Raw genomic sequence first — 21,263 nt, forward strand, 5'->3', positions numbered from 1 at the left:
CAATTTAGGTCTTCTCTCAATGTCCCTGTTTCTTTTAATGACATCCCTAGAGATTCCAATTGTGATATTTTCTTTGAATCTTCCCCATTCTAAAATCCACTCATGCAGTCAGCATCCTAAGACTGGAAGTATCTTAAAAACAGCCAGTTATTTATCATTTTCTGTTTCTGTTACCATCACAGGCTTCCATTTTTTTTCTCACTTAGGTTTATCCAGGAACCTCAAACTGCTCCATTGTCTCTGAATCTTTCCTTCCAATCTGCACTACCTCCACAAAATCACAGGTCCTAAAGCACCATTTGATCCTGTTGGTCTCTGTTAAAAAACCTTCAATGTGCTACTGTTAATATTAGTTTATCGAGTAAAGTCCAAGCTATCACTCTTTAACCAAGCTATCAGTATACTCCATAATTTTTCAACCCCATGCTTCAGCTCCTACTCTTTCATTATATTTAGTCTATGCTCTAATCAAATTTTATTACTTATTTCTCAAATATGCCCCCAATTTTTCAATCTTTGTTCTTGTCTTCCCTTTTATTAATTTAAATCTTAATTTCCAATAAGTAATACATGCACTACATTTATTAAAATTAAAATGGTACTAAAAATATTTAGGGAAAAGTCTCCTTCAAATACATACAGTTTTTTAGCAGAAGCATTCATAATTAGAAATAGTTTATGCATATATATGCATAAAAATATATTTCCTTTTTAAAACTTAAATGGTAACATACTTCATATGTAGCTCTGAACCTCGCATTTCTCACTTAACAAATATTAGAAGTAATCCCAAATATGATACAGTGAACTGCATCATTCTTTCTAATGGCTGCATAGTGTTTCACTTATAAATTATGAACATAATTTATTTAACTAGTCCCAAATGCAGTACATTTAGGTTATTTCCATTCTTTTGCTATTAGGAATGGTTACTATGATGAATAAATTTATATATACATAGTTCTGCATATTTGTTAGCATATCTGTAGGGAAAATTCCTAGAAATAGAATTGTTGGGTCAATGATGTTTATTTATGATTCTGTCATCATTTTACTCAATCTTCTTTTTCTGAATACATTGCTAGTATCTACATACTCAATTTTCTTTTCCCACTTCTACTTTCTATCCTTCTAAACACAACTCAAAGACTGTATCTTCTGTTTCTGTACATATTGTCTCTCTACCACTGAATTTTGATCTCTTTTAGACAAACAACTGGGCTTGTTAGTTACAAATTTTACTACCTCATTTTACAATACTTGCAGAAGCATAGAAAGGCTTGAGAAATATTTACTGAATGAAAGAGATTGTGAATTGTGCGACAACTTTTAAAGTTTTTTGAGCAAAACATTCCCATTTCACTAATGGAAAAGCTTAGACTATTGACCCTTCTCTGAACATTTTGAATTGAGTTTTGTCATGGATGTCAAACACTGTTTTAATTGTATTTACCTGAGTTTATTTATTAGCCACTCATTGATTAAAAGTCGCAAGAAAAAGAACATGGTTCCCTGAGAAACTAAGGCCACAAACATTGCGCCTAGTTTATCCATCTCAAAGGTTTCACTTGGATACTCCACTCCATATGCTTTTAAGAAGTCCAGGACCGACTGTTGTTGAGAAAGTTCGATCAAACCATAGCCAAAACAGAATTGTGGGAAAATCAGGAAAATGCGCTTGAGGGTTTCAGAAATAAGTTCTAAAGTCTGAAATAAGAGAAAGAAAAAAATAAATAAAGTCCAGTGTTAAGTTTCCAACAAATTGATGAAAATTTGAAACTAGATGTAGATAAATACTGAAACTTGAGAAGCTTATCTAGATTGGTAATTATTGCATGTACATGCTGAATTTACACATAAACATTTACTATAACCAAATGGTGTTGATTTATTACCAAAAGAAAAGCAGAAAAGGATTATATATATTTGAGATGGTCTAAGGTGTCAGGTCAAACCCTGGGGACTTCACAATGTAGTAATAGCAAGGTGATAGAGTATCTGTGGGGCTTCCCTGGTGGCTCAGGTGATAAAGAATCTGCCTGCATGTAGGAGACCCAGGTTCAGTCCCTGAGTTGGGACTGAAGGCCCTGGAGAAGGGAATGGCTATCCACTCCAGTATCTTTGCCTGGGGAATTCCATGGATAGATGAGCCTGGTGGGCTATAGTCCATGGGGTCACAAAGAGTTGCACATGACTGAGCAACTAACACATAGGTAGGTGCCTGAGTAAAGAGGGATTTAGTAAAGTTTTGGATCTAAGGTAATTCCTACTTGAAGAGGGAATAAAATGGTAAAATGATACAGAAGGAGAAACAGCCTATCTCAAAGAGGAGCAAATGGCACATTTTCATGCTATTTATACTTGGGACCAACCACTTCCAGTTCATGAATTTTCTTATTCCTTCTGGAGTATGCTTGTCTATTCCTTACTTAATTTTCTCTTTATTCTTTTCCATTCAATTGTCCAGCATTGTTAGGGCTTCCCTTCTCACTAATCATAATTGTTAGCTATGAATGGAAAGTGATGCCTACAATGAAGTAGATTCCAATACATGACTGAAAGGGAATGAGTTAGGTTTTTTCTCTATGAATGTTCAAATGAATCTTAACTCACAGTCATACAACTAAGACATGTTGTCTTTGTCCCTCCCATACCACAACAATTTGTTAATAAGTCATGGAAAAAGCAAGAGAGTTCCAGAAAATCATCTATTTCTGCTTTATTGATTATGCCAAAGCCTTTGACTGTGTGGATCACAATAAACTGTGGAAAATTCTGAAAGAGATGGGAATACCAGACCACCTGACCTGCCTCTTGAGAAATCTGTATGCAGGTCAGGAAGCAACAGTTAGAACTGGACATGGAACAACAGACTGGTTCCAAATAGGAAAAGGAGTACATCAAGGCTGTATATTGTCACCCTGCTTATTTAACTTATATGCAGAGTACATCATGAGAAACGCTGGACTGGAAGAAGCACAAGCTGGAATCAAGATTGCCGGGAGAAATATCAATAACCTCAGATATACAGATGACACCACCCTTATGGCAGAAAGTGAAGAGGAACTCAAAAGCCTGTTGATGAAAATGAAAGTGGAGAGTGAAAAAGTTGGCTTAAAGCTCAACATTCAGAAAACGAAAATCATGGCATCTGGTCCCATCACTTCATGGGAAACTAAAGCCACAAACATTGCACCTAGTGGAACAGTGTCAGACTTTATTTTGGGGGGCTCCAAAATCACTGCAGATGGTGATTGCAGCCATGAAATTAAAAGACGCTTACTCCTGGGAAGGAAAGTTATGACCAACCCAGATAGCATATTCAAAAGCAGAGACATTACTTTGCCAACAAAGGTCCATCTAGTCAAGGCTATGGTTTTTCCAGTGGTCATGTATGGATGTGAGAGTTGGACTGTAAAGAAGGCTGAGCGCCAAAGAATTGATGCTTTTGAACTGTGGAATTGGAGAAGACAGTTGAGAGTCCCTTGGACTGCAAGGAGACCCAACCAGTCCATTCTAAAGGAGATCAGCCCTGGGATTTCTTTGGAGGGAATGATGCTGAAGCTGAAACTCCAGTACTTTGGCCACTTCATGCGAAGAATTGACTCATTGGAAAAGACTCTGATGCTGGGAGGGATTGGGGGCAGGAGGAGAAGGGGACGACAGAGGATGAGATGTCTGGATGGCATCACCGACTCAATGGATGTGAGTCTGAGTGAACTCCGGGAGTTGGTGATGGACAGGGAGGCCTGGCGTGCTGTGACTCATGGGGTCGCAAAGAGTCGGACACGACTGAGCGACTGAACTGAACTGAACTGAAGAAATTTAGCTGACTGATTGGCTGCATGATTTCTCCAGTGTCATACAAAGTATCTGACTGAGTACCTCCATTCCTCTACTCAAGCCCTATCAAATGTCAATAGTTTTGTCATTGCATAAATACAATCAGGGAGCCAAATCCTTTGAGCTGTTTTGTAGATACTGAAACCCCACCAGGTGGTAGAAGTTAACTTGTAAGCTGCCCACAAGCACAAAGACCCCAGATGACTGGAATTAGAAGGCTGATGAGATTGACCCCAATAACCTGACCACCAACCAATTGGAAGAATGTCCATAAGCTGATCACATACCCCACAACCTTGTCTGCCTCACCCTGTCTTTAAAAACCCTTCTCTGAAAGCCACCAGGGGAATTTAGGCCCTTTGAGTGTTAGCTGACTCGACTCCTTGCTTGGTGCTCTACAATAAAATGATGCACGTGTTTCACCAAAAAATACAATCAGAGACATTAAACTAGATAAATACAACCAGAGACATTAAATTAAAAATTCTAAAAAGAATTTTTAAAGGCCATAGTTTCCCTTCCACTACATTTAATACAATCAAATGAAATTCCTCTATTCTATTTAGAGAATGTGAAATACAAAAAATCTTTCCACCTTGAACACGTTGAAGCATTTGATTCAATCACTGAAGTTTAGCAGACTAATAAAGGACCTTACCGCATCATTAGGCTTTTCCTTGGAAAGAAAGTACACCACCGACAGGGAAACAATGGAATTGATGCCAAAAAAAAGGTTGATGCAGACGTAAGTGATGAAAGCCATTCCTGTATCATGGAAGAACCCAGCCAGCAAGTACATCCAAGAAAATGTGGCATACCTTTATAATAATAATACTAAGAATTAAAATCATACCATGATTACTCTTTTACTAAATAAATAAATAGCTTAGATGGTGTTCCAAAGTGAAAATAAACATTAGGATGAGTTGTCAAGCCTTGTAGTTAGACCTCTTTTTTATCTCTTTTTAACAACAGCCAAAAAAAAAAAAAAAATCTGAAGCGCACACTTTTTTTTACCCCCACAATAAAGATGTTATGTATTTTACAATGTCACCATATGACTAAATCATGAAGCATACTTTGAAGGAATCTTGAGTAGTCGTTACAACCACAAATTAATTTTCACTCGTGAAGAGTCAGACATGACTGAGCAACTAAATAATACAATACTGGTACCTCACCCAGTCAAGATTTTTTTTGGGGGGTGGAATATGAGTTTAATAGATACATGTATTATAATTTAAAGTTGAGAAAGAAAAATGACATCATTGTTGGCTAGCTAAGAAGACAGAGCGTGCTTAGAAACTGCATGTCCTGTTTTGAGCAAACACTTGAGTGACCTTTGGGGTAAAGGAGTAAAACTAGAGACAGAGAGATCCTTCATCAGCTACAATTGCTAACTAAATGGATACTACTCATGCATTCAGGGCAAAAAGAACTGCTACTAAAGTATTGATATTGAACTGTACTGTTCCTATTAATTACCCTAATTCAGAAACAATTTTATGTTTGTGTTCTTAGGCATTCATCATAATAAAAATAAATATACATGAACATATTCACTTTTTAACATCATATATATTTATATGTACTCACAATTTGTTAATACATAAATTCACACATGTCTATACATTTTTCTGATCATTTTGAAGAGTCCATTTGATGTACATTAAATTACAAATATAAATTGCTAAGTGTAACATTCGGCACCCAGTTAAGTGCTCATTAATAATAGGTATACTATTAACAACATTAATTTTCACAAGTATTACACTTTACAAACTATGGACTAGCAAGTGTAATATATTGCTAATCATTACTTGTGGCGAATGAAACCCCAAGACATTTGTAAATTAGCTAATGAGATTTAGGTTTGCGTCTAGGAGCATTTAATTCTGTAAATTCTTCTTTCACCGCAGCTTACCCAAACAGCAGAAGCAGGAGAGATACAGCACTTAGGTTGTTTTCACTGTAGAAGGCAGGTAACTTGAAAATTGTAATGACACCAATTGAAAATGCTACAGGCACCAAGTAGAAGGCCTATGGGAACACGGAAAACAATGTTAGCATATGGCAAGTTTTTCTTTTTTTGAATCGATAGCCCGTCTAGTTTAAAACTGTAACAAATCGACCTAGAAACACTTTAGAAAATGAATTATTATCTATGTTCTTGTTGCTTGTAATGTTCAGTTCATTTTACATTGATTTCACTCTTGAATTCATCTCCTGCAACAAGAGGTCAAGCCAGTCTCCATCTTTATAGAGAGACTCCGAGTCCCTGACGTTCCTGCCTCCAGACTTTGAGACTTGGGATCATTTGGTGACAGAGGGTCAGTGAAAAAGACAAGACAGCCAGGTATCTTGGTATTAGATTCAGTCCTCAAAGTACTGATTTTATTTTGAATGCTGGAACTCTCTCAGATGGCCGACTTCTAAGGCTTGGTTGTCAGTGTGAGCCACTCTGTGCAAAACAGCGGGACGGTGGGTACTACACATTCTTAGAATCACAAGGACATAAACAAAGAATTCAGTGTTTCATTGGCAAGAGAAATAGTAAATGCTGAGGAGTTTGCGGCAGGATGTACACAGTGAAAGAGATGGTAATTTAATTAGGGAGGAAATTGTCCTAATACTGGAATAAGCACCAGAAATATAACAACAGGATCTGAGTAGTAAGTAGCCCTTCATAGGAGTGTGCACTTTTAGCTTTCTTGACACATTAAAGCTCCTATTAAGTCCACAGGACTCATTACTGTTTTTTTTTTTTAAAGATTTGACTTCTACAACAAATGCATTTCAGACCTCACTGGAGTCATTAACCAAATGGATAGGCAGTTAATTACTCTTCAGTCCTTCAAGCCAATGGTCTTTATAGCAACTCAGACAATTTTTCCATAATTACCAGACAAATGCATACCCATCCCAGGCATTTGGTCAAGGTTGGCACATTTGGAGTCAAGAAAAACCATCTGAACTTTGAGACCAATTTATGCAAATAAGAGAGTTATCAATGAAATTCATCCTTTATTTTCCCTATTAATCTTCTCTAATGTGTCATTCAGCAGAGGCTATTACTTCAGATTTTTCACTATTAGTTGATTAAATTTTTATAAACTTGTTTATGTGTTGCCACTAGGCAAGACTATTTTGCTTTAAGCTTCCATTTCTCTCATTTCAAATTTCAATGTACTTAAAATAACTTGGAGAAGGGGTTGAATTCCAGGTTCCACTCCCAAGATACAGATCGCATGAGTCTGGAGTGAGGACCAGTGACCTGCATTCTAGCAAGTGTCTTGGGGAATCTGATATAAGTCCTCAGACCATGGAGATAAGGGCAGGGCAGGTGGATTTCTCTTTTTTCCAACCACTGGATGAATATAAGCCTGATGCAAAATTTTTTTCCTTAATTTACTGTCTTTGTGGTAATAATCTGAACAAACTGAGACAAATAAGTCTCAAACATAAAACTGTCTTCTTGGAGAAGGAAATGACAACCCACTCCAGTATTCTTGCCTGGGAAATTCCATAGACAGAGGAGATTGGTCTCCCCCACACCTGCCCTCTGTCAAAGCTATGATCCCTATTTCCAGCAGCTTTCAGCAGGATGCCTGAGAAATAAAGTGTGAACTTGTTTTTTTTAAAAAAAAAAAAACAAAAACCTGTCTTCTAGAGTTGGACTATATAAAGAAGGCTGAGCACTGAAGAATTGATGCTTTTGCACTGTAGTGCTGGAGAAGACTCTTGACAGTCCCTTGAACTGCAAGGTCAAACCAGTCAGCCCTAAAGGAAATCAACTTTGAATATTTGTTGGAAGGACTGATGCTGAAGATGAAGCTACAATACTTTGGCCACTTGATGAGAAGAGCCGATTCATGGGAAAAGATCCTGATGCTGGGAAAGATTGAGGGGAGGAGAAGAAGGGGACGACAGAGTATGAGACGGTTGTATGGCATCATGGACTTAATGGACATGAGTTTGAGAAAACTCTGGGAGACAGTGAAGGAGGGGAAGTCTGTTGTGCTGCAGTCCATGGGGTCACAAAAAATCAGACACGAACGACTTAGCAGTTGTACAACAACTATCCAAATCAGTCCTGTTTTTCTTGCAAAGACAAGTGACTCACCATGTCATAAATGAAGTTGGTTACCCAGTAGCAGGTGACACTGATGCCTGAAATGTGTTGCAGCTGCTTGGCTTTTGTCTGATGCTCCCGTACAACGTAGGTGACAAAGCTGGCAGTGGTGACAGAGTAGCCCATCAGGATGGAGAGTGCCACTAAAATATCGATCAAGCTGCTCATTCTGTAGTGAGCAATAGGGAGAGGAGAGCACACATAAGTTTGGGGAACTCTTCCTTTCAGGAAGATTCATGGCAAAAGCCATCAACAAAACAGTACAAGAGTTGGCTGTGACACAAATAAGTCTTCCCACAAGGCAGCCAGATAATATCTTCCACATGACTCGGCTATGACCCTGGGATAAATAGCTTGAGTGCATCTGAATCGACTAGGGATATTTGATAGAAAAACCTGAGTCTCTAGGGGTTACAGGGTGAGTGCAAGAGCTACATAGATCCTGAGCACAGAAATCATACAATACTTAAATGCTATGCAGGGACATTGAAATGATGAAGCCCTTATGCACTTGACTTATAAAAGCAGCAGATTCTATGAAGCTACAGTCAACAAGCTCTACTTCACAACCTCACTCTACACACTTGCAGAAACTGCCTTTTATCCCAGTCAGTGACTTATATTACCAGCTCTTCTAGATTAACATTCATTCAGATACAACTGTGATTTCTAATTATAGCACTTCTCAATATGCCAAGGAGAAAGGAGTCAGGCCAGATATATCTGCTTACGTGGCTTGTTCTTGATCTTGCACTCCTGGATAAGGATGGCTATACATGATGATACCTTAAAGAGGAGATAGTTCTTTTCATTAGTATGTATTCAGTTAATCAAAAACACTAATTTTTATACATGCTACTGTATAAAATAGGTAACTAATAAGAACCTACTGTATAGCACAGACAGGGAACTGTACTCAGTACTCTGTAATGGCCTATATAGGAAAAGAATCTTAAAAAAAAACAAGAGGGTGGATATATGTATACATATAACTGATTCACTTTGCAATACACCTGATACTAACATAGCACTATAAATCAAGTATACTCCAATAAAATTTTTAAAAATAAATACCAATTTTTATATGAATAATATGTAATATTGCAAAAGAATTTTACTTTGGTGATTATTTTATAAAATAAAATGATCCCCTCTTCCCCACAACCCCAATCTCATCAATACCATACAACTGATGGCACTCAAATGCTCACAGGAAAAAACCCAAACCATTTTTCACATTGTGCTTGGAATGTGGGGGGGAAGGGATAAGAATTTACACTTTTTATATATAGCACGCTTCCCATCTACTACATTTAAGTTATTATTTTCCAGTTTCTTCTCTCCATCTGGCAATATGTATGTTTGTATTATGGCACTTTAGAAATGTATGACATGTGAAGAAACAAGTCAAAGGGAGACCAGTTACATGAGGATCCCCTAAAGAACAGACACTTTCCACCCCGCCCGTCATTATGCCATTGGTCATGGTAGGGAAATACTGCAGCCTGAAAGGATCCCTTCTCCTCCTTTACTGCTTCTAAGATACCTACTGCTTTAGAACTCTACCAGGAGCAGAGTTGGGGAGCTTCAGCTTCTGGAGGGGTTTTTATTGAGACAGAAAGATACAAAAGGATTCAGAGAAACTAGCTGGCTCCAGAAAAGTAGTCGATTAATTCCGATACAGTCCTAGATTACTTGTACCCCCCAGGGTTGGTTGTATTTTCTGAGTTAGGTAGCACAGTGCTTGCCTCCCTTTCCCGAGAAGATACTGTCTAGCCAGGGCCCAGATGGGCTGGGAGGTCCTGCAAAGGGCCACCATGTGAAGGCAAAGCCTATGCTGAGTAACTTTGGAAACAGTAGGGATAGGAGTGAGGATATCTCTTACGTACTTTTCCCCGTAGAGTCAAAAGCTGAGCAAGAACTTTCTCACTTACTGTTTATATAGTATATGTTCATTATATTAGATATTAAGACTGTTCCATGGTACCAAATATAGATTATTCTAAAGCTCTATTCTTTCCATTAACTTAAATTTATAATTTTTACTAAGTAGATTATGACATGTTTTAAGGTTAAAATCTGCAACTGTTCTGTATTGAAGAAAAATATATAAAAGTTAAAGCAAAACAAAGAAACTAACAGCAATAATAATCAATTTGATGTATAATTTTAATTAAATCATTGGGGGAATGCATCTTTCTTATCTTTTGTGTAAATTAATGGGTTTTCTTTTACTGAGACTCAGTTTTCCTTGGGAACTACTTAAACCTTGTTGCTGGATTATAATATAGGCAAAGGGAAGTCATTTCTCTTATTCCTGACTTATATTGATATTTAAGAATCAAGAAGTACTCTATTTCACCAGAGAAATCTTTACAAATACATTTACTCCAATATGAAAAATGCTGCCGAAACAATTTTTTTCTATATCTTTGGCAGCAACATCAAGTTATCAGAGTTTAGAATCTATATTACCATCTTTTCTGTGGATTCTATATCAACTAGCACAGTCTTGGGTACAGTGATTAGTCGATGAATGCTTATTGACTCTAATAAAACCTCAAAGTTTCAATTATCCCCCTATATACAATATACATGAAAAATAACACATTTTCTGTAGTTTCTACACTTGTAAGCCTAAAATGAGTAACTTCCCATTGACCAATGCTAGTAACGCAATAAGAATAAACATTAGGGTAGAGAGGACAATGTATCAATATTTTTGGAGAAGAGCCTGGTTGTACAACATTTGTTAGTGAAAACAAGTAAATTTGTATTCTAGGGGAGGAAAACAGAATTTTCAAGTTAAATTAACCACTAGAGGGAACCACATGAATATAACAGATATTGACTTGCAAAGCAAAGCTAATTAAAAGGTTTTTATTAGCATGTTAAAATTCAGAGAATCAATTTTACAACTTAAGGCAAAATCTCAATTCATGTAGAATCCAACAAAGATGGCTTAAAACAGCTCGTGTGGTACGGGGAGGTGGCAGGAGGCTATTTGAACTGATTTTTAAAAACAACATTATTATGGTATATCCCATACACTCATTACAATATAATAAAAGTATTTTAAGGTGACATGGTTTTCTTCTTTGAAAGAAAACAAGCTCCTTACTGATAGGGTAGAAAGTTACCACTTTCACAAGCCTATATAAGAAAAGTTAATAAAAAAAAAATAGAAGGCACACTACTACCAGTCTCCACATGCAATTCAAGCTAAGCCTTACTTTTAAATTAAAAACATTTCCTTTTAGGGTCAATACATAAAGCTTATGTTCCAGAATTCTTAATTCTTTATACTCTGTAACTTAGAAATACAAGCCTGCCGGGATCCAGAGTGATTCTGACTGCTTTCATCTTGGTAAAGAACACGAATAATAAATGAAACCTGAATAAAGGTTTCAAAAGCTGATTCTTCAAAGTGGCATTGTCTCTTTTTCTTCCCTACATACCTTTGCAACGTTTCTTCCTAGTCATTTCTATGGTTCCTATACTGTCACAGCAACAAATACCTTTTGCTCTCAGTAAGACATCCTAGTGAAAGTCAGACATTCAACAGTATTTCAGACCAGGTTGCACTAGACTCACCTGGGTTTACTCATCATTTAACTTAATTTACCACTTTGGACTACACTCTTTATTGATGCTCTGGATCTAAGCACTATCTATCAATCTTGTCATTTTCTTCATGGTTCCTGCTGCTAGGAAAATGTCAAAGCAGTGGGGAAAAATACTGTTTTCTCAGAAATGAACACTCTGAAAGATTCTGTCCCTAGAATGACTATTTGACTCTAGTTTACTTCCACAATTGCCAGAACGCCTAGCACATGCTATTATGCCTGACAGTAGGGAGAAGAAAGAAGAGAAGGCAACAGCATTCCTTTTTTAAACAGTCTGTTAGCCCATTTATTAAGCTAGAAACTATTGATAAGCAAATATGTTACTCCGTTTTATCAATCTTTATTATTATTTTGGGGGATCTGTATGGGAAAATAATCTGAGCAAGGCTTAAGAAGATGAAGTGGAGAGTAATTTAATTAGAAAAAAAAAATCAGCCTTTTTTGAATTCCAAACCCTTTAAAAAAACTATGTGGAAGGGACTTCTCTGGTGATTCAGTTTGCTAAGACTCCATGCTCCCAATACAAGGGGCCCAGGTTTGATCCCTGCTTAGGGAACTAGATCCCATATGCTGCAATTAACAGATCCCATGTGAGGCAACCAAGACCTGCTGCAGCCATATGAAGAAGTAAATATTAAAAAAAAAAAAAAAAAGACTATGTGGAAGCTTCTTGAGAAACCCCAAAAGTAGACTTTGTTGAGTATAGAGAAGTATTGGGAAAATGAAGCAGCAAGAGCCAAACAAACCTGGGTTCAAATCCCACTTCTGACTCCCAGAGAAATAATAGTAGGAAACAATAATACTCATCATGAGAGGGTGCTAAGTATTAGCAATATTTTACACAAAGCATGTGTCCTTATGGTAAGTACTCAATTAATGGTAACACTTCGTTTCTGGTAGAACTTCTAAAGTTTTGTTTTCACATTTGGATTTGTGTATAATATTTATTGACATTATCACTTTATTTTTTAGCCTATGTACAAGTAAATAGTTATAAAATGTTTTCCTGTGAGATATAACTACGAGGTGTAAGAACAGAAATAAGTATAAAGTCAGCATTATTATCCTGACTTGATAAATTAAGAAGCTAAATTAACCTGAAATTGAGGGGATTATCCAGAATGTTCCATCTGGTGGTAGTTACTACTTCCAAACTCCTTTTAAAGATCTGTGGTTTAAATACTATAAAATAGCTGCCACAGGGAGGAAATGGGGTCTAATGTATATTTTCACATGGAGAGTAGCAAGAGTTTCAATACAAGGAGCTCCTATGTAAATAACTTTACCATGTCGGGCAGCATCATATTTTGACATGTTAACTCGCAGGAGGAAATTATTCAGGCTGTTGAGGTAAGCTGGAAGGGAGTGATAGCCTTCTGGATCATACCATACCTGTAACATTCCAAAAGAAGACAAGATCAGTATGGTGTTCAAGTAAATTAGGCAGTCTTTATATCTTACAGACTATATAATTTATATTTAAAATAAATGCACCAGTTTCCCCAGTAACTTATTCATCTTAGCAGATTATGAACCATCCACCAGAGTGCTGACCACAAAACTCTAAGTTTCCAACCTAGAGATGGGTGGAGATCATGAAAACAACTTTTTCCTGCTTGATAGCACCAAGTTAGTAGTTATCCTAGACTTTCTCTACAGGTAAAGCTTGAAATAAACAGAAGTCATTATTATCTTCATCTCTGTGATTGGTCTGTGGTGATTCTGGAACTAGAAGTAAGGCAATCTGTCTCTTAATAATAATAATAAAAACAAATGGCATATAGGCAAGACTGTAGAAAGAAATAAAATATTAATACATATACAAGCACTGTGTCCTTAGCAACAAGATTGATAACCTTGAAATACCCCCACTAACTTTTTATTCCTAGTTACAACTCAAAAGAAAGCGAGTTACTTTATCTTCTATGTCAAAAGGAAAGGGATTTGAAATGTTGTTGCTCAGTCGCTCAGTTATGTCCAACTCTCTCTGACCCCATGGACTGTAGCTCACCAGGCTCCTCCGTCCATGGAATTTTCCAGGCAAGAATACTGAAGTGGGTTGCCTTTCCTTCTCCAGGGGATCTTATTGAACCAGGGATCAAACCCACGTCCCCTGCACTGGCAGACACTGGCAGGCAGATTCTTTATCACTGAGCCACCAGGGAAGCCCATATTTAAAATATTCAGTCCAGTTCAGATCAGTCGCTCAGTCATGTCTGACTCCTTGCGACCCCATGAATTGCAGCACGCCAGGCCTCCCTGTCCATCACCAACTCCCAGAGTTCACTCAAACTCACGTCCATTGAGTCGGTGATGCCATCCAGCCATCTCATCCTCTGTTGTCCCTTTTTCCTCCTGCCCCCAATCCCTCCCAGCATTAGAGTCTTTTCCAATGAGTCAGCTCTTCGCATGAGGTGGCCAAAGTACTGGAGTTTCAGCTTTAGCATCATTCCTTCCAAAGAACACCCAGGACTGATCTCCTTCAGAATGGACTGGTTGGATCTCCTTGCAGTCCAAGGGACTCTCAGCCAACACCACAGTTCAAAAGCATCAATTCTTCAGCGCTCAGCTTTCTTCACAGTCCAACTCTCACCACATCCATACATGACCACTGGAAAAACCATAGCCTTGACTAGATGGACCTTTGTTGGCAAGGTAATGTCTCTGCTTTTGAATATGCTATCTAGGTTGGTCATAACTTTCCTTCCAAGGACTAAGCGTCTTTTAATTTCATGGCTGCAATCACCATCTGCAGTGATTTTGGAGCCCCCCAACTTCCCATGAAGTGATGGGACCAGATGCCATGATCTTCGTTTTCTGAATGTTGAGCTTTAAGCCAACTTTTTCACTCTCCTCTTTCACTTTCATCAAGAGACTTTTTAGTTCCTCTTCACTTTCTGCCATAAGGGTGGTGTCATCTGCATATCTGAGGTTAAAATATTGGTATACCTCAAATCAAGAAAGGCAATTAGTAATTCAAAATTACAAATCTGATTTAGAGAGAAATTATTTAATGTTCAAACTCCCTTATGTAAGAATATTTACTCTATGTGTGGAGAGAGGAAGAAAAGAAACAAGGGGGAGCATTCAAGTCCCTGGCACTACTATTTACATTCTACATGACCTTATAAAAGCCAGCTAAAATATACTCAATAGTATCTATCTCTTAGGGATGTTGTGAGGATGTAAAGGTAATTGGTATAAAATGTGACACTAGTGCTTCATTTATAAGCCACTAAATGAGCATTTGTTTCTTCACTTCCCACAAGTTTGTACATGTCTCATACTAACAAATGAGAAATATGTTACGACTGATTTAAGATTTAAAGACTACTTGTGATCATATGGGTAATCATACATGTCTGATTCTGTGACTCTAGCTTGTTTCAAATACAAAGCATAGATATAGTCTAGAAGCAAAACATCAACAGAATTGTTTATATCATCAAATTCTGTAAAGTTTCCATGTTTTTTAAAAGCATTGCCTGGTGGCCCAGACAGCAAAGAATCTGCCTGCAATGTAGGAGACCTGGGTTCGACCTCTGGATAAAGAAGATTCCCTGGAGAAGGGAATGGCTACCCACTTGGCTAGAGAATTCCATGGACAGAGATGCCTGGTGGGCTACAGTCCATGGGGTCAGAAAGAGTTGGACATGACTGAGTGATTAACACACAAGTTCAGTTCAGTTTAGTCGCTCAGTTGTGTCTGACTCTTTGCAACCCCATGAAATGCAGCATGCCAGGCCTCCCTGTCCATCACCAACTCCCAGAGTTAACCCAAACCCAGGTCCATTGAGTCAGTGATGCCATCCAACCATCTCATCCTCTGTCGTCCCCTTCTCCTCCTGCCTTCAAACTTTCCCAGCATCAGGGTCTTTTCAAATGAGTCAGCTCTTCGCATCAGGTGGCCAAAGTATAGGAGTTTAAGCTCAGCATCAGTCCTTCCAATGAATATTCAGGACTGATTTCCTTTAGGATGGACTGGTTGGATCTCCTTGCAGTCCAAGGGACTCTCAAGAGTCTTCTCCAACACCACAGTTCAGAAGCATCAATTCTTTGGCACTCAGCTTTCTTTATAGTCCAAAACTCACATCCATATATGACCACTAGAAAAACCACAGCCTTGACTAGACGGATCTTTGTTGACAAAGTAATGTCTCTGTTTTTGAATATGCTATCTAGGTTGGTCATAACTTTCCTTCCAAGGACTAAGCGTCTTTAATTTCATGGCTACAGTCACCACTACAGTGATTTTGGAGCCCCCCAAAATAAAGTCTGACACTGTTTCCACTGTTTCCCCATCTATTTTCCATGAAGTGATGGGACTGGGTGCCATGATCTTAGTTTTCTGGATGTTGAGCTTTAAGCCAACATTTTCCCTCTTCTCTTTCACCTTCATCAAGAGGCTCTTTAGTTCTTCTTCACTTTCTGCCATAAGGGTGGTGTCATCTGTATATCTGAGATTATTGATATTTCTCCCAGTAATCTTTATTCCAGCCTGTGCTTCCTCCAGCCCAGCATTTCTCACGATGTACTCTGCATATAAGTTAAATAAGCAGGGTTACAATATACAGCCTTGACGTACTCCTTTTCCTATTTAGAACCAGTCTGTTGTTCCATGTCCAGTTCTAACTGTTGCTTCCTGACCTGCATACAGATTTCTCAAGAGGCAGATCAGGTGGTCTGGTATTCCCATCTCTTTCAGAATTTTCCACAGTTTATTGTGATCCACACGGTCAAAGGCTTTAGCGTAGTTAATAAAGTAGAAATAGATGATTTTCTGGAACTCTCTTGCTTTTTTGATGATCCAGCGGATGTTGGCAATTTGATCTCTTATTCCTCTGCCTTTTCTAAAACCAGCTTGAACATCTTGAAGTTCACGGTTCACGTATTGCTGAAGCCTGGCTTGGAGAATTTTAAGCATTTCTTTACTAGCGTGTGAGATGAGTGCAATTGTCTGGTAGTTTGAGCATTCTTTGGCATTGCCTTTCTTTGGGATTGGAATGAAAACTGACCTTTTCCAGTCCTGTGGCCACTGCTGCGTTTTCCAAATTTTCTGGCATATTGAGTGCAGCACTTTCACAGCATCATCTTTCAGGATTTGAAATAGCTCAACTGGAATTCTACCACCTCCAATAGCTTTGTTCATAGTGATACTTCCTAAGGCCCATTTGACTTCACATTCCAAGATGTCTGGCTTTAGGTGAGTGATCACACCTTTGTGATTATCCAGGTTGTGAAGATCTTTTTTGTACAGTTCTTCTGTGTATTCTTGCCACCTCTTCTTAGTATCTTCTGCTTCTTGTAGGTCCCTACCATTTCTGTCCTTTATTGTGCCCATATTTGCATGAAATGTTCCCTTGGTATCTCTAATTTTCTTGAAGAGACCTCTAATATTTCCCATTCTATTATTTTCCTCTATTTCTTTGCATTGATCGCCGAGGAAGGCTTTCTTATCTCTCCTTGCTATTCTTTGGAACTCTGCATTCAAATGGGTATATCTTTCCTATTCTCCTTTGCTTTTCACTTCCCTTCTTTTCACAGCTATTTGTAAGGTCTCCCCAGATAGCCATTTTGCTTTTTTGCATTTCTTTTTCTTGGGGATGGTCTTATTTCCTGTCTCCTATACAATGTCACGAACCTCCGTCCATAGTTTATCAGGCATTCTGTCTATCAGATCTTAAATCTATTTCTCACTTCCACTGTATAGGTCTTCATAGAAGAGTTCAGCTTTAGCATCTTCAGTGTTACTGGTCGGGGCATAGACTTCGATTACTGTGATATTGAATGGTTTGCCTTGGAAACGAACAGAGATCATTCTCTCATTTTTGAGATTGCATCCAAGTACTGCATTTGGGACTTTTTTGTTGACTATGATGGCTACTCCATTTCTTCTAAGGGATTCCTGCCCACAGTAGTAAATATAATGGTCATCTGAGTTAGATTCACCCATTCCCGTCCATCTTAGTTTGCTGATTCCTAGAATGTCCATGTTCACTCTTGCCATCTCCTGTTTGACTACTTCCAATTTGCCTTGATTCATGGACCTAATATTCCGGGTTCCTATTCAATATTGCTCTTTACATAGTTGAACTATTCTATGGAAATGAGTTCATTCATTTCCATGGCTGAGAGTTCAATTGAATGAGTATATAACAATTTATTTATTTATTCTACTGTGTATGGACATTTGGGGTTGCATTTTCAGCTAATATGAGATATCCTACTATGTGCATTTTTGTTATGTAACCTGGTGCTAAGATCATGGCATGACTTTATTTTTTGGGCTCCAAAATCACTGCAGTGGTGACTGCAGCCATGAAATTAAAAGACGCTTACTCCTTGGAAAGAAAGTTATGACCAACTTAGACAGCATATTGAAAAGCAGAGACATTACTTTGCCAACAAAGGTCCATCTAGTCAAGGCTATGGTTTTTCCAGTGGTCATGTATGGATGTGAGAGTTGGACTGTGAAGAAAGCTGAGCGCCAAAGAATTGATGCTTTTGAACTGTGGTGTTGGAGAAGACTCTTGAGAGTCCCTTAGACTGCAAGGAGATCCAACCAGTCCATCCTAAAGTTAATCAGTCCTGAATATTCATTGGAAGCACTGATACTGAAGCTGAAACTCCAATACTTTGACTACCTGATGAGAAGAGACTTTGAAAAGACCTGATATGGGAAAGATGGATAGCAGAAGGCGAAAGGGACAACAGGGGATGAGATGACTGGATGGCATTACCGACTCAATGGACATAAGTTTGAGTAAACTCTGGGAGTTGGTGATGGACAGGGAGTCCTGGCATGCTGCAATCCATGGGGTCACAAATAGTCGGACACGACTGAGCAACTGAACTGAACTGAACCAGGTACTTGTGTATACACGCTTCTTTAGGTTAAATACTTAAGATTGGAACCACTGTATTATGGAGTATACATTATTCCAAATGATTTTCAAATCAACTGCCTCATGTTCTATTTTCAACTCATGAAAATGCTTGAACATTTAAAGTTCATATTCTCATTTGTATGATATCCCAAAAGAATGATCACAATTTACCTTGGCAAGCGTTCTATTAGCTGGAACAGTCGTTACATCAAAAAGAAGGTCTTTAGTCAAAGGCAGTCCCAAACTCCAACCTCCATATCTACATGGAAGAATTGATATTTGTTTTAATGAGAAAATATTCATAAATAAATCTAAAATGTTTAACTAAAAGCTCATTTTTTTCTTTCCACTAAGTACACATTATAGTATGAAATAAATACAACCTGACAAATATTTTACAGTTTTATAGATTTCTTTTATCATATTTTTGTCTAAAGTGCACATTATAACTAGAAATTCATAGACTCTTAAAAATAAAAAGTGGATTTAAAAAATTCAAATAGAAATTTTAAGGAAAGGTTAGTTTAAATATTGACCAAATTAAGAATGGGTTAAATAAATAAATAAGAATGAATTAAATACTAAATACTAAATAATATTTTAGTAGTTATACTAAAATAATTTTCTTGTGACTATTATTGTAAATGTGATGCTGCAGAGCTATATTTTTGATGTGCAAAGAACACTACAGGATATTCTTCACATTTTTTTTAAAAGTAGGTTTTAGAATGGTTTGTTTATAATAAACCTCATTTTGTTGAAAATATTTAATGTATATTCAAGTGTACTTGCCACCTTTCTCTCCTAGCTTTATTAAGCTATAATTGACAGATTAAAAGTGTATATATTTAAGGCATACAATGTTTTAATATATGTATATGTTGTGAAATAATCCCCACAATCAAGCTAATTAACATATCCATTATCTCACATAGTTACCATTTTCTTGTATATGTTGAGAATTCTTAAGGTCTACCCACTTAACAAACTTCATGTAATAATCTGTATTCTTAACTAGAATTGCTGTACTTAGACATCCAGAATGTATTCACCTTGCTTTACTGAAACTTTGTACCCTTTGATCAAAATTTTCCCACCTCACCTTCCCCCAGACCCTAATAACCCCTGTTCTACTCTTCTGTTTCTATGCATTTGACTGTTTTGGATTCCCTATAAAAGTGAAATCCTGCAGTATTTGTCTCTGTTATTTCACTCAGTATAGTGTCTTCCAGTCCATCCACGTTGTTGCGAATGTAAGCCTGCCACACTTGCATCTACGGCAAATGTTCAGGTGGCTCAGGAACGAGCCTGTGAACTTGCTCTACAAGAACACATTTCATTCATATGCAGGTATCATACTCCAAGGTCTGAGATGTTCAAGTTGGAACTAAGGACAACTGTCACCAAAAGTCACGCCTTAGAACTCTCTGAGTTTGCACAGTCCAGTCAACTTGTTTTTTGCTTTGAGAAAAAAATATGTACAAAGTTAACAATGCATTTTTGAATCCCAAAACAATGCTTTACAATGTGCTCAAATAAATCTTAATTTAGTTATTAAATTAATTTACTTAAATTTTAATATGTAAGGATGTTTAGATAAAACAGAATTTACCCACATAAATAATCAATAGAAATTTGCACTTTATTGTCACAAATTCAAGACAGTTAACTTAAAATTAGAAAACAAGATATTTTAAATTTTTATAAAGTTTTTATTTTTTTTACCTTTTTTGTGTAAACTCATTAGCAGTTGATATAAGATAATTTTCCAAGTGGTGCCCAGTGAGGTTATAAATTACTTGGGAAGAATAAGTTCTTCTATGAGGTGGTGAATAGTTAAATTTAGGACATTCCTGAAAAATAAGGTTAAAAAAGTTCATTTGGGACAATGCTGTACAAATTAAATAGACAATGTCAAGAAGCTTCAGTCTCATGATTTGTCTATATGTGCAACTGGTAGAGTGTGATAAGGGTGTCTTCTGCCTCTAAACATCTGTGAAAATGAAGTCATCTTGCCTTTGCCAAGAAATAACACAAAGTTATTATTTATATAGACCACATACTTTGTTTAAGACTTGCTTAAAGCCAAAAAAGAACACAAGTTAACCAATGTTAGATATTTTTTTCACTGTACTGACAAGCTTGATATGTTTAGAGAACAACATTAAATTTATGATGACTCAAAGTTCTCTCAGTTATTCACAGGGAAGAAAAAAGTATCTGCCCCAAATTGAAAAGATAATATTAACAGAGATAAGTTCTCAGGGATGGACAACAGTGGATGAAAGAAGAAGAAAGAAAAGTCGCTCAGTCATGTCCGACTCTTTGCGACCCCATGGACTGTAGCCTACCATGCTCCTCCCTCCATGGGATTCTTCAGGCAAGAATACTGGAGTGGGTTGCCATTTCCTTCTCCAGGGAATCTTCCCAACCCAGGGATTGAACCCGGGTTTTCCACTTTGTAGGCAGATACTTTTCTGCCTGAGCTACCAGGGAAGTCAAGTACATATTATATTAGTTTTAAGGGACTAAACCTAGGTTTCAGATTTCAATTTTACCCATATCTAAATCTAATTTATATATATGTCTTATATACATGTTGCTTATTCATATATAAGTTGCAGACATAGTACAGAGAGTTCCTGTATGCCTGTCGCCCAGTTTTCCCCATTGTTAGCATCTTATGTTACCATCAAAATTCAGTGCCTGGGTCCATTACTATTAACCAACCTCAGAGCTTAGTTTAAACCCCTTATTTATAAGTTTTTAGCTTTC

The 21,263-nt window shown here is 37.4% G+C and overlaps 1 protein-coding gene across 1 annotated transcript in view; it reads right to left on the reverse strand.

The window, feature by feature from the left end:
* The window catches only part of ABCA12 (ATP binding cassette subfamily A member 12), a 168,665-nt gene that overhangs the window by 15,071 nt on the left and 132,331 nt on the right, over window positions 1-21,263 (reverse strand). Inside the window, exons 35-42 of the mRNA XM_061431073.1 lie at window positions 20,214-20,341; window positions 18,660-18,747; window positions 12,888-12,993; window positions 8,707-8,761; window positions 7,967-8,144; window positions 5,768-5,883; window positions 4,502-4,661; window positions 1,454-1,707 (exon numbers count right to left, since the gene is read on the reverse strand). Of these exons, the coding sequence (XP_061287057.1) occupies window positions 1,454-1,707; window positions 4,502-4,661; window positions 5,768-5,883; window positions 7,967-8,144; window positions 8,707-8,761; window positions 12,888-12,993; window positions 18,660-18,747; window positions 20,214-20,341 (1,085 nt within the window). The remainder of the gene's footprint in view (window positions 1-1,453; window positions 1,708-4,501; window positions 4,662-5,767; window positions 5,884-7,966; window positions 8,145-8,706; window positions 8,762-12,887; window positions 12,994-18,659; window positions 18,748-20,213; window positions 20,342-21,263) is intronic.

This window comes from Bos javanicus, chromosome 2 (genome assembly GCF_032452875.1).
Source record: "Bos javanicus breed banteng chromosome 2, ARS-OSU_banteng_1.0, whole genome shotgun sequence".
Classification (NCBI taxonomy): Eukaryota; Metazoa; Chordata; class Mammalia; order Artiodactyla; family Bovidae; genus Bos; species Bos javanicus.